Source organism: Chionomys nivalis, chromosome 3 (assembly GCF_950005125.1).
Source record: "Chionomys nivalis chromosome 3, mChiNiv1.1, whole genome shotgun sequence".
Lineage (NCBI taxonomy): Eukaryota > Metazoa > Chordata > Mammalia > Rodentia > Cricetidae > Chionomys > Chionomys nivalis.
The window spans coordinates 420,382-436,359 of record NC_080088.1 but is presented as its reverse complement, the minus strand read 5'-3'; the positions used below and the strand labels follow the sequence as shown (position 1 = coordinate 436,359).

Sequence of the window (15,978 nt, the reverse complement as noted above, 5' to 3'; positions counted from 1 at the left end):
GCCCTCCTTTAAGTTCTTCTGTCAGGTATCTTCAGATCATGTGTCTGATAGCAGAGCACCGTGTGGTACCTCATGGTGCTAGTGCGTCAGCTGTGAAAATAATAAAGGCTTCTTTATCTCTCCTACTGGTATATCCAAAGTCTGCTCTGAATGTAAAAGGATATACAGGCTTGGATCCACAAGTCTTACCAGCGGGGAGCTAGCTGCTACCAGATGCTAAGATACGTGAAACGTAGTCCTGATGGTTCAGCTCCTTAGAGGACTGAAAATAAAGGCATTTCACGGCTTTAAAAGAACTCGATACGGTGGTGCATGCCTATAATTATAGTATATGGAGGTACACACAGGGGGACTGAAGGTTCAGAGTTTAAAGCCAGCCTGGGCTACATGAGACTCTGCCTCAAAACAAACATAAAACCCACAGGGACAAATTAGAACACACCATCTAATATTTGATCAGTATCAGTAAGGAACCATCTGAGATCACAGGCCCACGGAAAAGCTTTGCCAAGTACTGCCTGGTGCCCATCTTCTGATCTCAGCTTTACAAAGAAGCTCATATGTACTTTCTCTGTTGCCATCTGTAACTCTTGGGGAAGTTTCCAACACTCAGTATCTCAGAGTATTTCAAATGGTCCAAACATATTCTCAGGCCTGCAGGGAAATGAGAACATCACCTACAACAGGAATTAGAGCCATTCTCAACGGTTACCAGGCACAGCTTCTTCACAGGCAGGAGAGCAGAGGGCCAGCAATTGAAAAACACAGGTCACAGCACCTTTATTCACCATCATAAACAGATGTGACGTGAAACACCCGTCGAGTTGCAGAATGGTCTTCACGGCCCTCAAAACCTATGGGAGCCACAGGTGTTGCTTCTGACTCTGTATACTGAATGAGAATGGTGTGAAGGACAAAAGATCTGCCTTCCACGAGGGGGCATTCTGCAGAGGGCTTTCATGCTACAGACCCTTTTCCTGAGACCATATCACTTGCTGACACCATCCTAGAGGGTGGGAGCTCTGTGCTCCAACTGTGAGTTTTATCCTGTCATGACATTACCTACAACATTACCATTCACAAGGTTTAAGCAAATTCCCATTATACATTTATTTATGTGAACCCAGACAGTCACAGGGCTTGTTGAACACATAACTATGCACCTGCCCACCTTAGACCAGTTTAAAATAAAAAGACTTCTCACCAATCAACAATGTTTATGATGTATGTGGGGCAGCTGGAGTGTGGAGATGCCTTTGTTTTACAGTTCAGTCTGCAGAGTAGCTGTAACCATGCTAAGACAACCTGCTTGCCCCAGTCAGTGACTCTGGTAAGACCATGTGTCACAAGGCTGGTTTTATCTGAGCTCCTGCTTACAACAGCAGAAGTAGATGCCTCCGTGTGTTTAAACAGTGGCAGCAGGGGAGACTACGCAACCTAAGCTCTGTCTTTCAACAAGATTTGACAGCCTGACTGGAGGCACAAAAACACATCTTTATAAAATAAAAATGTGATTTTAAAAGTGTTTATTTCAGAGGGAAGAGAATAAAAGCCAAATGTTAGTAAGTGTCTGACTAAGTTCAACGGTCGTTTGGGCTCAGCTTGTTCATCTTTGAGAGGCTGTAAAGGCAAAGAGGAACTGTGGACTGCCCACTGCTTCCGTGGTTCCTACACTAGTTACATTTATTTGGGAAATGAAGGCAATACTTTAGAAAACAGTCTACCCCTCGCCCAAGTTCATCTGATAAGGGTACTGTATACAAAGCAGTTAATTACACACATAAATAACATAAAAATAACTGTCATAAATTAAGCAGTCCAAGAATCTCCCACCACACCAACAACTGAGCGGTGAGACTGGCCTGTGTGATGGAGAGGGTGTGGGCCAAGTAATCCACAGACCTGCAGGACCCGTCTGAGTGCCATCTCTTCCTTAGGCTCCAACTGTATAACACAAGCGCCAGCCCTATCCTCAAAGCTTGCTCTATGGAAGGAGATGCTGAGAAAGTAGCATCTCGTCTGACACCAGGCTGACTGCAGCTTCCTTTGCCCTGCTGGTTAGCTGCCAGGGTCTCTGCAGGGCAGCTGCCCACATCCGGCTATAACCAGGAAACACGGGACCAAGGACAAAGTAAGGCAAGTTTGTCTTCAACCTCTTCTTTTGTATGATATTAAAAACTGGTAAGAAGAGCAAGACCAGACTCCTCTCCTCTCACCTTGTCTCTTTGCGTCCCTGTGCTGGGACTGTGGACACCATGATGACAGCCTGGCCTATTGCCCAGGATGGTACAGGTGCTGCCATGTCTTCCCAGAGCTGGGTGTGGCCAGCTTACCTTCACTGGGGTTCTTAAATCACTAGCTACACTTCTCTCCTGAAGAGCTGAACTCCTCCATTTCATAGGAAATTGGTCGTCAGACACAAACACCTTTGGAATTAAGGCTTACACAGAAAGAAAACATGAGTTCACTCCCCATCCTCCATTCAGGGGTGTGGCTAAGCTGCAATGTAATACGTATGTTTGGATGGCAGAATCCTGAGATGGCTCTGAGGAGCATTAGGATTTGAGCATGAGGGTTCACTTTGCACACAATTGTGTGTGCCCTCACACAAGGCACCTGTGCACAAGACAGGGACCAACACCCTACAGTGCAAACGACTTTATCATATTAAAATAAATCAATATTGGCCACAAGAGGGCCATAATACATAAAGTGGTTATGAAATAAAATGAACAGACTGTTCCCAAGATGCTCTTTGTGCCTGACCTAGGGGCCTCCCATGAAGGTCATGAAACTTCTCATACAAGGCCTCAGGTCACAGCCTTGTGACAAACAAATTGAGACTTCAGAGGAAGAACTACTTGACTTCTTTTTCCCTGCTTGTGAATTCGGGAGCAAGGAGAAACCTGGGTTTACTTCTGTGTGCTGCCTGAGAAGGCTACCCATGTTTCTGTATCATCACTGGAGTGCTAAAGAAAACAGATCAAATCTCCCTGGTCCTCGGGATATCACACCTACTTCTAGGACCCTTCTATCTGTGTCCCTGAGCCCCATGACAACTGCAGACCTCTGAGGGTGACACTGTGGTCTGGCCAGACAGCACCACCTAGGGGAAGCACATGGTGTAACTCCAGAGTGCTTTAAGCTCCTGCCGGTTAAAGGCCATGTCACCAGCTGAGGTGGTAACTTTGCAACGCTAGCACAACCTCAGTGATCCTGTCATGTGCATACTCTTCCTGTTTGGTACCCAGCAAATAAACCTCTAGGCTGCAGAGCCCTCCCTGAAGCTCAGCCAGCTCTGCAGCTGCATGATCAGTAGCTGTACATCTGTTGCTGTTCATTTTGTACCTGGGGTTGCACTGCCTGTGGCGGGGCTGCAGGAGCCTGTGGTGGCTGCAACACGTCCGTCTGGGGCACGGCCCGCCATGTGAGTGGATGCTGCTCACTAAGTTGGTTCCCCAGGGGTGTGATGGAGTTCACCAGTGTGGTAAGGTTGATGAAGTGGGCCACTGACTGAGGGTTTGAGGCTTCTGGCTGTGGGTGGATCTGGACATCATTTTGGCGGTTGTGCAACATGGCGGAGCCACTGACTGTGTCAAAGGTCACAGTCAAGATGGAGTTGTCCAGCTGTAGCTGGCGTTCAGGGTTGGTAAGGTGTCCAACAGCCACTGGCTGTAGACTGGTAAACTGAGTCCCAGCTGTAGTGGTGATGGGGGTCACGGTGATGTTGGTCAGGCCAACAGAGCTCGATGGAGTAGTCACATTGGGGTCCCCTAGGGTCACCACCACCTGCAAGAGTCACATAGAAAAAGAGACAATGAATTATTTCTGCAAAAAAGGAGGAAGGCAGAAAGCCCCACAGTACCTTCCTGCTGGAGGCCACGGTCTGTGATGGAATTGCATGCTCAGGCAAAAGAACTAGAGCAAGGCCTCCACTGGGAAAAGCAGAACACAGCATCCTCGGAGAATTATACCAGTGGAAAAGAGAAAGGAAATATGGACAGTTCTCAGAGGCAATGCTGGGATGGAAAAATCAAGTGAATGTCACTGGCCAGAACAAAGAGTGAAGTGTGCCCAGAGTTGAGGAGGACGGTTCAGTTGATAAAGGGCTGGCTGCTGATTCATGAGGACCTGCATGCTACCCCAGTACCAACATGAAAGCCAGGTGCAGCAGCAGAGACAAGAGTCAGATCACAATATAGTGAGTAAAACAAGTCTGAAAATCCAGGAAGTCAACACTTTACCTTCATCTACCCTCTGACCTGCCTGTCTTGTGGCCCAGTAAAACCTGTATAGCTATGGAGGCGCCACAGTTGTGGCTTCCTCATACCTAGTGCTGAAAGGCGAGACAGACGCAAGCAGGCTTACTGCAGACTCACCACCCACAAATACGAGGCAGAAGTGGGGTCTCAGCAGACAAAGGGACCGAAGATAAGCACAGAAAGGCCAGCTCAGTGGCTCGCGGCTGTCCAGTTCCTGCTCCTTGACAGGCCCCCTGGGACACCCAATTGGGAACCAAGTCTCAGGCTCTTACTGCTAAAGTGTCACACTGTTATTGACATGGCATGTGTGGTCTGGAGGCCACAGGTGGCACAGCTTCTCGAGACAACGCCTACATGGAAAGTGAGAGTTGGAACCACGGTGCACACCCACATACCCAGAGGAGCTGCCCCTGCAGAGGTGGCTGTCACCCTATACACAAAGGCACCAACCAACCTGTTGGATACTCTGCACAGCAGAATTTGTCTCATCACCCACACTGCCTGTGAACTCTGGCTCCTTTTCGGGGTATTCGCTGAAGGTGGTGTCCTCGGGCACTGGAGCCCCAGCCTCCTCATCTGGTTTCTGCTTTCTCTTGTGGCTGCGCTTGGCAGCCTTCCCATGTTTCCCTTCTGCCAGCTCCTCCTGCTCCAGGCCCAGTGCAGGCTGTAAGGAGATTGACGTTAGTAACCACCAGGACAGTGGGTTATGTCTGGATGGATCATTTACTCCTTTACAACCCACGGGGCATCAAACTGTCACAGGAAGTGGCTATTTTGTGTTCAAACAGAAACATCGTTAGAGGAGAAGTATTTCGCTTGTGGGGAGTTCAGCTCAAAGAAAGGGCTTGTGAGCCACTATCGACAGCAGGAACAACACTGGACGTAAATGCTTGATTAAAACTATGCAGGCATTTTCTGCTCCCTTCTGTTCAGGCTTATCCTTTCCCTTACAGAGCTCTGAGAGTGTCAGCATGATGGGCCGTGGCCAGCATGGCTGGAAGTCAGGGGCACAGTGGCTGTACGGCTTTGTCCTGTCACTGGTACTCAGTGCCCCTGTGTGGTCCTGGGGCAGCCAGACATACCAGGAACTGGTCAGAGTAAATGATGGAGGGATTTTTCCTCACCCTCACATGTGAATTGCCAAGCACATAAATGGCTTATAGAGGGGCTAGATGTGGATTCTATACATTCCATAAGACATGGCCACCTGAACTCACAGGACACTCATCACACAAGTCAAAGCACTTGGGTACAGATATCCTAAACACAGCGTAACATACTCTGTGACTAAAAATAAAAAAGCGTCATAAAAATATTCAGTACATCCAGACATGATGGTGCATGCCTGGGATTTTAGCATTTGAGAGGCAGAGGCAGGAGTTCAAGGCTAGTCTTTGCTATACAGCAGGCTCAAGATCAACCTAGACTATATGAGATCCTATCTCAAACAACAACAACAACAAAAAAGAATTGAGTAAAAGTTCCTTTAAAATCTAGATTTAGCCTGGTATGGTGGTACACATTTTAATCCCAGCACTGGGGAGGCAGAGGCAGGTGGAGCTCTGTGAGTTCAAGGCCAGTGTGGTCTACACAGAGTTCCAGGATAGCCAGGTACACATAGCAAGGTCCTGTCTCAAAAGGAAAAAAAAAATTCTATGTTTGCCTAACATTGTTAATTTTGCTTAAGATAATTTAATCATAATAAATGCCAACCAAATCCCAGTGAGACTGTGCTGATGTGTAAGGCGTGGTCAACGGTGCGTGTCTGTAGAGTCTGCTCCCTCATACTCCTGCCCTGTGTGTACGTTCTGTGATGTGTAAGGCGTGGTCAATGGTGTGTGTCTGGAGTCGGTTCCTACATGTGGAGTCTGCCCCCCTCACACCCCTGCCCTGTGCGTACGTTCTGTGATGTGTAAGGCGTGGTCTGTTCCTACATGTGGAGGTCTGTTCCCCTCATACTCCCGCCCTGTGTGTACGTTCTGTGATGTGTAAGGCGTGGTCAACGGTGCATGTCACATGTGGAGTCTGCCCTCCTCACACCCCAGCCCTGTGCGTACGTTCTGTGATGTGTAAGGTGTGGTCAATGGTGTGTGTCTGGAGTCGGTTCCTACATGTGGAGTCTGCCCCCCTCACACCCCTGCCCTGTGTGTACGTTCTGTGATGTGTAAGGCGTGGTCAATGGTGCGTGTCTGGAGTCCTCTGCCCCCCTCACACTCCCGCCCTGTGCGTACGTTCTGTGAAGTGTAAGGCATGGTCAATGGTGTGTGTCTGGAGTCGTCTGCCCCCCACCCCACCCCAGCCCTGTGCATACGTTCTGTGCTGCTCACCTGGACAATGCCAATGGAGGAGGCATCGATGGTGGTGGTCTCAGGGAGGTGGTCGAGATCATCAATCCGCACAGCGAGGACCTGAAAGGGGCAGAGGGCAGTATACAGGGTTGCTGTGGCCACCCAATGGCTGCCCTGATCATGCACTAGGAGCCCAAATTCACTGTGCAAGGGCCACTGCTGTCAGAGACTGGCAGCTAACTGACAAACTCACCTCTGCTTCTGACTCCTAGGTCAGGTCTGACTCTGAAACTATTTCTAAAATGCTCTCCAGAGGATGCTCGAACCCTTTTTTCTGACCCCCATCTCGAGTCTCTACACTGCTGTCTGGCCTGGTGGGGACATCTGGTACCTGTCTGTCATCTTGTGGCTCTTGTCCTTAGATGGAGGCTACGTCCTCCTTCTGTGGCCTCCATGGCACGTGCTCTCAGTGAGCTATCAGTGTGCCCTCTGTCATCACAGGGAGCTCAGGGAGCTGAGACACAGAGCAATACGCCTGTCCTACAGGAACCACCAATGGAGGTTTCTGTGGGTCTAACACTGTACCCTTTGGCCTAAGGCATGCAGCTATGTGCATGTCCGCCTAGTCCTGCCTTTCCTTTCTCAGCCCCACTCACAAGGGTCCTGAGCATGCAACACTCACTCCATGACCTGTCCTATGAGCCCAAACAGCCTCCCACCATGGTGAGCAACACTAGTCAGCCGCTTACACTCACTGCTTATCTCGTAACTGGTGACTAAGTCCTACGTAAGGCAATAGACACAAGCACAGGGAGGAAATGAATGCACTGGGAAGGTGTAAGAAAGGTGAGCTGCCAAAGAAACAAGGTGTAGAGAAACTGTAAGACTGCGGAAGGTTACACATCTGACCTCGCCCCAATGGCCCTTAAATCTGAAGTGGAAAAATGTACACTATTCGTGGGGGTGTCAGGGAGCTCCATCTTTGGATCTCTAGACAAAAGCCCATTCTGTGCCCTTTTCTGAACCATGCTTGAGCCAACAGAACATTAATGGGCCTCTGAGGACTGCGTCTCCTGCTCACATTAGCACTTCAGGGACCCAGAGGAAAGTAGAAGTCTTCCTGGTGTTTCTTATACTTGTATGTATTTCTTCTCCCATGAATTCTCTTTCCCTACACACTGGGTTTTCCCACTGTTACAGCTGACACTAAGTCTGTATCTGTTAAAGGGAATACAGCTCACAAAGCTGTTCAGTTTACACGCCCCCCCCCCTCACTTTATAAACCTACAGAAATCCCAAGAGCTTCCCTGCTCAGACCTAGTAATATTTTGGGTACAACTTCTTTTGTGACCCTTGTGCTCAGAAAGTCTCTCTTCTTAGGGGTCTAGTAACTATTTGTCTAGTTTTGTTGTCGTGAGAAGAAGATGGTTGGGCTGGGGCTCAGTTGACTGAGTACCTGCCTAGCATTCATGAAGCCCTGGGTTCAAGGTTCAGAACCACATAAACCTGCATGTGGTGAAGCATGTCTGCAATCCCAGCACTCAGAGAAGTAGTAGAAGGACCCCAAGTTCAAAACATTACTCAGATATATAGTGAGTTCTAGGCCAGTCTGGGCTACACATGACCTGCCTTAGGAAGGAAATAAAAAAGATGATATAGTTTCGACATAAGACCAGGGCTCGACCTTAAACTCACACTGCACCAAACAAAGGGTCTCAGAGCAGAACAGGTACTCCAGTCCCACGGTGGGGCCAGGCTATGCTATGGAGAGATGGGAATGAGCCCCAGGCTGACCTCAGGGTGCTTGCGCCGCATATGTCTGCTCATGGAGGCCCGGGTGGACACCTTGGTGCCACACAGCTGGCAGCTCTGTGCTTCCACCTTGTCGTGGGTAAGCTGAACATGTTTCTGCAGCATGTACTCTGTGACATACTTCTTGTCACACACGGAACAAGTCCACTGCTTGCCCACTTCGCACACACATAAATGGGGTAGAAAAGAGAAATGCAAGTCAGCAGACAGCCATTAATGCTTAAGTCATCTCCCAAGCCAAGCACCTGCCATTCCCTCTGCTCCTCTAGAGAGCCATTACCTGGGCAGACCAGTTGGACACCAATGCCTAAGACTAGCAAGAACAACTGGCCTTCGTCCTTGAAGAATACACACTGGAAAGGTACAGTGGGGTTTAGGGGCCAACGGGCTGCATTAAACCAGGGAGTTTTATTCTGCAAGTGTTTATAACTGGGCTGGTGCTCTCATCCCTACACACTTGGACAGCCTGAACCATCCTTGGGCCGCAGTTACCTGTGTGTATGAGCTTGTGGGTCTCCATGGTGTTCCTCTCGCTGAATGTCTTCCCACACAATTCGCACATGAAGTCTTTAATTCCTGCAGGAAAAGTCAAGTTCAATGTCACATACTTAGTGGGTTTTCAGTTTAAGTATATACAGAGGATGTCTCATGCTTCAGGATTTATAGCACGTCAGGGGAATGGTAAATAGTCAGAAGACAGTTTGACAAAATTTGTATTTATTCTCAGATTTACCTAGAAAACTGTGGCCTCAAAAACAGCCCACTATATGACATTTCATATTTTTTAAAATGAAGAGATTGGGAAGGCCTGAAAACACAGATGTAGAGAAGAGACCCATGGGTAGAGAAATCAACAGTTTCTCAAAGCAGGGTTATTCACCTAAATCCCTTCTTAGCCTCAAAAGGCTAGCTCCTGAGACATGGATTAAGAGATTAAACAGCAAGAGAAAGTCAGGACAAGGAGAGACAGCAGAGCAGCTGTGGTCACACAAACACCAGGGATTTTTTTTTCCCACTATCCACAGGATGAACAAGATAAATCAGAATCCATCCCAGGAAGCAAGGATGGTTCAATCTGTATAAATTGGCACATGTGATATGGTACATCAATATAAAAAAGGGCCAAAGTATCAGCAGACAGAGAATCTCACAATCATTTCAAATAGATGCAGAAAAAGCATTTGATAAACAAATGTCCCTTCAAAATAAAATGTTAACAAACCAGGTGCAGAAGGATCATACCTCAGCATGAGGTTATGCATGGCAAACCCAGAGCCAGCAACTATACCAAAAGGGAGACACTAAAGCAGTCTCTACTACAGTCTGAAAGGAGACAAGGTGTCAGTTCCCATGCTGGTAGTCAAGATAGCACCTCAAGTTTTAGCATGGCCATTAGGCAAGAGAGAAGCAAAACACAAGCATGCAGGAAGAGTGGAAGTCAAATCATCTCTATTTGTACAAAGCATAACTTCATGTGGGGAAACAAGAAGACGCCACCAAGATCTGAACTGGTAAGAATTAGAATTACGTAACACAAAAATACCCAACACACAGAAATGCACAAAGAACTGAAGATGAGGATGTTTCAGTGAGCAGAGTGCTCACCTGGCATGCACAAAGCCCTGGGTATGACCTGTGTACTGCATGAACCAGGTGTGGCAGTGTACACCTGTAATCTAGCACTCAGCAGAGACAGGAGGATCCAAGAGTTCTAGGTCACCTTTAGCTACACAACTAGTTCAAGACCAACCTCTGGAGGAGGAGGGGAGAAACACACACACACACACACACACACACCCCATTAATATTTATCTGTTGGGGAGGAAATCATGAAAATATACATCACCTACATGCAGGAAAACGTTATGAAGCCTGTCATTTTGTAAAGTTAAAAAACAAATCCTGACAGTCAGTAGAAAGTTCAGGTCAGACTTTTAGCAGGCGCTTCTAAAACTAAGAATTTCCCCGTTCAGGACAAGGATTCTGTGCTGTTGTTCAGTCTTCAGATATACAACAGATCACGATGAATGGTGTACAATCTCTCATTGGCACACACTGCATTCACCATAAATTTACCAAATTAAGACTTCTAAATCACCTGAAGATATGAAAAATATGGTGGGGATCCCTGGTGCCCACATGAGCTACACACTGTTACCAGAATAATTAGTACAAAAAAGGTATCAATACTGGGAAAAAGATACAATCAAGAAGCTGGAACTAGTGGAAGGACATGGCCCTCAAATTCACAAGAACATCCCTTCAGGTAATACTAAATTGAAAGTAGTCAAACACCTGATAGAGCCCAGGCCATGGAGCTGCCGCAGGGATTTTGAACAGAGTCATCCGTCATGTGCCCCAGAGGCACTGGAGTCTTAGAGTACTGGCTGCTGAAGCCTGTGGAACACGCTGGGAAGACTGATGACACCACAGCCTCAGATTACAAAATACAAGTCATTTTTATTTAAAAGGAAGTCTTTAAAGTCTATTTCATTTTTTGGTTTTTTTGAGACAGGGTTTCTCTGTGTAGCCCTGGATGTCCTAGAACTCACTCTGTATACCAGGCTGGCCTCAAACTCACAGAGATCCAACTGCTCTGCCTCCCAAGTGCTGGGATTAAAGGTGAGCGCCAGTGTTGACTGGCTTAAAGTATATTTTAATTTAAGAATCATGAAAGCTATTCTAGACGCAATAACTACAAAAAAAAAAAAAAAAAAAACCTCGAATAGATACAATAAAAGCTGGGAAATGTTCCTACAATGAAAATCATAAAGCCACTGAGGACACCAAATGGTGGAGAGATGTTCCATATTCATGGACTTTAAGAATGTTAAAATGTCAACACAAAGTGAGTTACAGATTCAGTACAGCACACCAATGACTTCTTCACAGAGCCAGGAAAACAATCTTGAAGGGCAGCAGAAGTGACCTGGAACAGAATGCAGAGCTGCAGGTACCAGAGTCACAGGCACAAAACCACAACGGTACTGGCATGAGAAACAAACTCACACATCCACAGAACAGATCCTAAAATAAAAACATGCACGTACAGTCAACTGAATCTCAACAAAGGTGCCAGGAAAACTGCATGTCTACATTCAGAAGTTTCAAACTTGACCTTTATCTCTACAAAAACCAACTTAGAACGGGTCAAAGATTAAATATAAGACCTTGGTACTAAAAGAAAACCTAGGAGAAACACTACAGCAATGGCTTTGAAATGATCCTTGAAGTCCAAAAAACAAACAAAAAAACCTGCACATCAAACCATGAGACTTCTCCAGAACAAAGGAAACAGCTCACAGAGCAAAGAGACAACAGATACAATGAAAGAGACACCCGTCAGTGAGTCATGAGATGGAAGGTTAATACGAACAATGTATAATGAACCAAAACTTTATTTAGAAATAAACAACACAGCTAAAACCAGAACTGGTCAGAATAGACACAAATACATGAAAAGTGGTCACTATCATTGGCCACCGTGGACCTGAAAACCAACAGTCCAATAAGGAGCCATCTCACCCTAGTTATGACTATTATTAAAAATAAAAAACATACTGGGCAGTGGTCGCTCCTGCCTTTAATCCCACCACTTGAGACGCAGGTGGATCTCTGCAAGTTTGAAGCCAGCCTGGATAGAGTGACTTCTAGGACAGCAAGGGCTACACAGTGAAACCATGTCTCTAAAACTAAAACCAAACCGAAACAACAAAAACAAAACACTAGAGAGATATGGAAAACAAAGATCTGACACTGGTGGTGGGATGGACTTGTGATCCTTGGCAGACACAGGGAACCTCTGTAAGTGGCTCTGATTTCCAGGGACTCATAAGAAGGTGCCTGGCACCGATCTTCACCACCCACACTAGGGCCGTTTGGTTTCGCAGACCTGGCAGAACGGGGACTTGACACACCTGTGTGCCGTTTGTAGTGCTTCAGCATGTTGACCTTCTGGGCGAACTTGCGGTGACACTCTTTGCACTCGTACTCCTTGATACCCTTATGCAGCTTCATGTGGTGGCGCAGTGCATGCTTCGTCTTCATGCCTAGAGGAGGCAGATCCGCATGAGTGCCAGACTCACCAGAACTTGCCCAGGCATTTGTGTCCCATCCACTCCCCTGAAGCGCCCTTCTGAACCCAGTGGACACAGACACAGAATGTGTTTGGGAGAAAGAGGCTAGGGCCTCACCTCAGATGGTGAAAGGCCCACAAAATTAACACCTCAGGAGGCCACTAGAGATTTACTGTGACGTTCAGATGGCAGCATGTCAACAACAGCATCTGAGATGATGTAATGAGATGGACAGGGTGACTAGGGCTTCCCGTCTGTCTTGATGACAAGACGGCAACTAAGATGAGGACACCAGATCTATGCTTATTTTTTTAAAAAAGCCATTCTTGCCGTGGGGGGATGGCACACACCTTTAATCCTAGCACTACGGAGGCAGAGGCAGGTGGATTTCTGTGAGTCTGAGGCTATCCTGGTCTAAAGAGCTAGTTCCATGACAGCTAGAGTTACATGAAGAAACCCTGTCTCGAAAAACAAAAATGAAAACAAACAAAAAAAGCCATTCTTAAAAAAAATATTTTGTATGTTTGTGTGTGCGTATGTGAAAGAAAGAGAGAGAGAGAGACAGAGAGACAGAGAGATTCAGAGAAAGTGAGTGCAGGAGCATGTACAATCAGAGGGTAACTCCCCAGAGTCAGTTCCTGTCACACTGCAGGATGCAGGGATCACACTCAGGTCATTACAACCATGTGCAAAGACCTCTACTCGCCACGCCACCTTGTCAGACCACAAGTTTTAACTTACTGCTGCCAATCTTAGGTCTGAAATAATCCAAAGCTGTGACTGAGGACTCAATGAGGGAAGTGGTGAAGCACCCTCACCAGTCAAGGCCCAGCTGGGTGGGTGGCAGTGGCAGCAGCATGGTCTGCCCAGAGTGCTCACACACCAGTGCAGGCAGACTGCAGTCCTTGGGCCACCCTCCCACAGCCCCCAGTGGACAAACCAGCAGTGGTGCCATGTTAAGCAAGTTCAGAGGGTTCAGAGCTCTAACCTCAGCTGGACAACAGCTCCCCCAGTCCCACCTTGTCACTACCCATCTTCACCCATCTCAGTGACAACCCAGCTGGGCCATAGGGCCCATCAAGTCAGACAGCAGAGGGCACACAAGTTCCACCCCGAGTCTCTCGGCTGTCAGTCCCTGGCTGAGCAAAGTGCCAGGCCTTTCTGACTATGGAAGAACAATTTTACCTTAATTTCCCTCTCTTCCCAACCCTCCAAATAAAAATGTTGTATACCCCCACCATCCAGGGACAAAAACCACAGGTGATAAGAGATCCAGTCAATGCTTGGCCACCCAGCATTCTTTAGGTAACTGGCCTGTTCTTGATCTCTCTCTGGCTTATCACATCTAGGCTCTACTCAAAACAGTGTTACCCAGTACTGCTGTCTGCTCCTGCTTGTCTTTCTTGCAAAGGACTGAACCCAGTTGGTACAAACCTCACCCTTGCAGTTCCAACACCTATTCATCGTCTCTTTCGGTCACTCTCATAACTGCTATGCTTTGACTATTTAAGTGCCAGGCATTAGGGACGAGGTGGTATGCTAGACAGAGCCCTCGGCTTCATAGGACTTCTGTTCTAAGTGAGACTGGGGGGTAAGAGAACCTACATAGTGTGTGGAATGAGAACAGAGAGGCAGAACCTGGCAGGAAGGGGCTCGGGGAGAGAGGTTGTATGGAAGGTCACCCTTGGTTACACACTGAGCAGGGGGCCAGCCTGGGCTACATGGACCCTGTCTCAAATAATAGAAGTTGAAACATCCAGTTTTTTTTAGGCTATAGAGGTTTTTTTTTTTTTTTTTTTTTTTTGAGACAGGGTTTCTCTGTGGTTTTGGAGCCTGTTCTGGAACTAGCTCTTGTAGACCAGGCTTCTTTTCATTTTGTCTTGCCCACTTCTTTTTCTTTGTTTTTACTATTTTCTTTTTTTTCTTTTTTTTTTTTTGGTTTTTCGAGACAGGGTTTCTCTGTGGTTTTGGAGCCTGTTCTGGAACTAGCTCTTGTAGACCAGGCTGGTCTCGAACTCACAGAGATCCGCCTGCCTCTGCCTCCCAAGTGCTGGGATTAAAGGCGTGCGCCACCACCACCTGGCTATAGAGAAGTCTTAAAGGATAATTTTGTGATACATGATGTGATTTTGGCCCCTGTTTGCCAAGAAAACTCATGATTCCCAGCAGCCCCCACTGTCATGGGCACAGACTATGTCTAGGTTCAGGTCTACATTTTAGTGATCAGAGGCAAGCAGGATGCCTGACTGAACATGCTCGGATGTCCCATGGCTCCAGAATACCCTGTGACTACGAGAGACCCCCTGGGGCTCCAGACACACACTCACCGCTCCAGAATACCCTGTGACTACGAGAGACCCCCTGGGGCTCCAGACACACACTCACCTTTCCCACACTCGGCACACAGGTACTCTCGGATGTTGTCATGCACACGCATGTGCTCCTTCAGCATATCTTTCCTGGCAAAGGACTTTCCACACTGCTCACAAGCATGGCTTTTCACACCTGCAAACAAACACAGCAGTGCTTGAAAGCCTTAGCTAGCAAGGGTCTCAGCTAGAAGCACAGTGATACCGTGGGGTGCTTTTCCAGTGTGTTCCATGGGAGTCTTTGGCATGAGAAGGCCCTGAGAACCTGAGCTGGACATAGGTATGGGAAGGGATGTGCTGCAGGTGGCAGGGGAGGCCTGGAGGAAAGGGGGAGAAGCAGGGATGCAGTGTGAGGAGCCAAGGCATGGCTATCTGTGCACGGAGCCAGGGAGAGTGATGCAGATTCCTGCTGCTGGGTGGGTGGTGAGATGCAAGCAGGAGCACGCTACCTGTGTGGATGAGTTTGTGGCGCTCCAAGTTCCCGATGCTGTTGAAGATCCGCCCACAGATCTCACAGGGATGAATGTACCTGAAAGTAGAGACAACTCTTCAGGAGCCCCCTCTAGGGGGTTTACCATCTGAGGGGCTCATCCACAGAGAAGGCTTCATCTGCTGTGAGGGTCTGTTCAGCTGTGGAGGGCATGTGTGAAAGCTCCTTTATCAATGGAGGTGAGGCAAGACGATGTTACATATCTCAGCTTCTGTAATAGGTTGACTGTGTCCCTCAAACTGTTGGAGTCTTAACCCAGAATGCAGCTGTTTACGAAGACAGGCATTTACAGAGCAAATCAAGGTAAAATGAAGTCATTGTGGTGACCCAAATCCTTAAGATGAGAGAAGAGTTAAACATGTAGAGAAGGCTGAGCCTTTGAGGGCACTGAGGATGCCATGGCTAGTCAAGGAGAATTTAGAAGGAGCCAACCCTGATTGATATAACTGATATGGGATCCCAGGCTCTAGGACTATGAAGTATGAGGTATTTGGTCACAATGAATTCAGTCATCTAGTTGCTCACAACATAGCTCTGGTTATGGGCTGACCTTTGACATGGGCAGCATTGACAAAACCTAGCTATAGCAGAAACGTTGTGTTGGCTTGTCAAGTAGGCCAACATACTTTAGGATCCTGTAGAGAAAAAAATTATGGTAAGAAATGAGGCTTAGAGGCCAGG

At 47.5% G+C, this 15,978-nt stretch overlaps 1 protein-coding gene across 2 annotated transcripts in view; it reads right to left on the bottom strand.

The window, feature by feature from the left end:
• Positions 1 to 435: 435 nt before the first annotated feature.
• Positions 436 to 15,978, bottom strand: part of Prdm15 (PR/SET domain 15) — a 63,376-nt gene continuing 47,833 nt past the window's right edge. For both annotated transcript variants that reach the window (XM_057765541.1, XM_057765542.1), the window contains exons 17-24: positions 15,257 to 15,336; positions 14,824 to 14,943; positions 12,280 to 12,411; positions 8,855 to 8,938; positions 8,345 to 8,520; positions 6,590 to 6,670; positions 4,717 to 4,926; positions 436 to 3,789 (exon numbers count right to left, since the gene is read on the bottom strand). In XM_057765541.1, the coding sequence (XP_057621524.1) occupies positions 3,313 to 3,789; positions 4,717 to 4,926; positions 6,590 to 6,670; positions 8,345 to 8,520; positions 8,855 to 8,938; positions 12,280 to 12,411; positions 14,824 to 14,943; positions 15,257 to 15,336 (1,360 nt within the window). In that variant the 3' untranslated portion in view covers positions 436 to 3,312. The remainder of the gene's footprint in view (positions 3,790 to 4,716; positions 4,927 to 6,589; positions 6,671 to 8,344; positions 8,521 to 8,854; positions 8,939 to 12,279; positions 12,412 to 14,823; positions 14,944 to 15,256; positions 15,337 to 15,978) is intronic.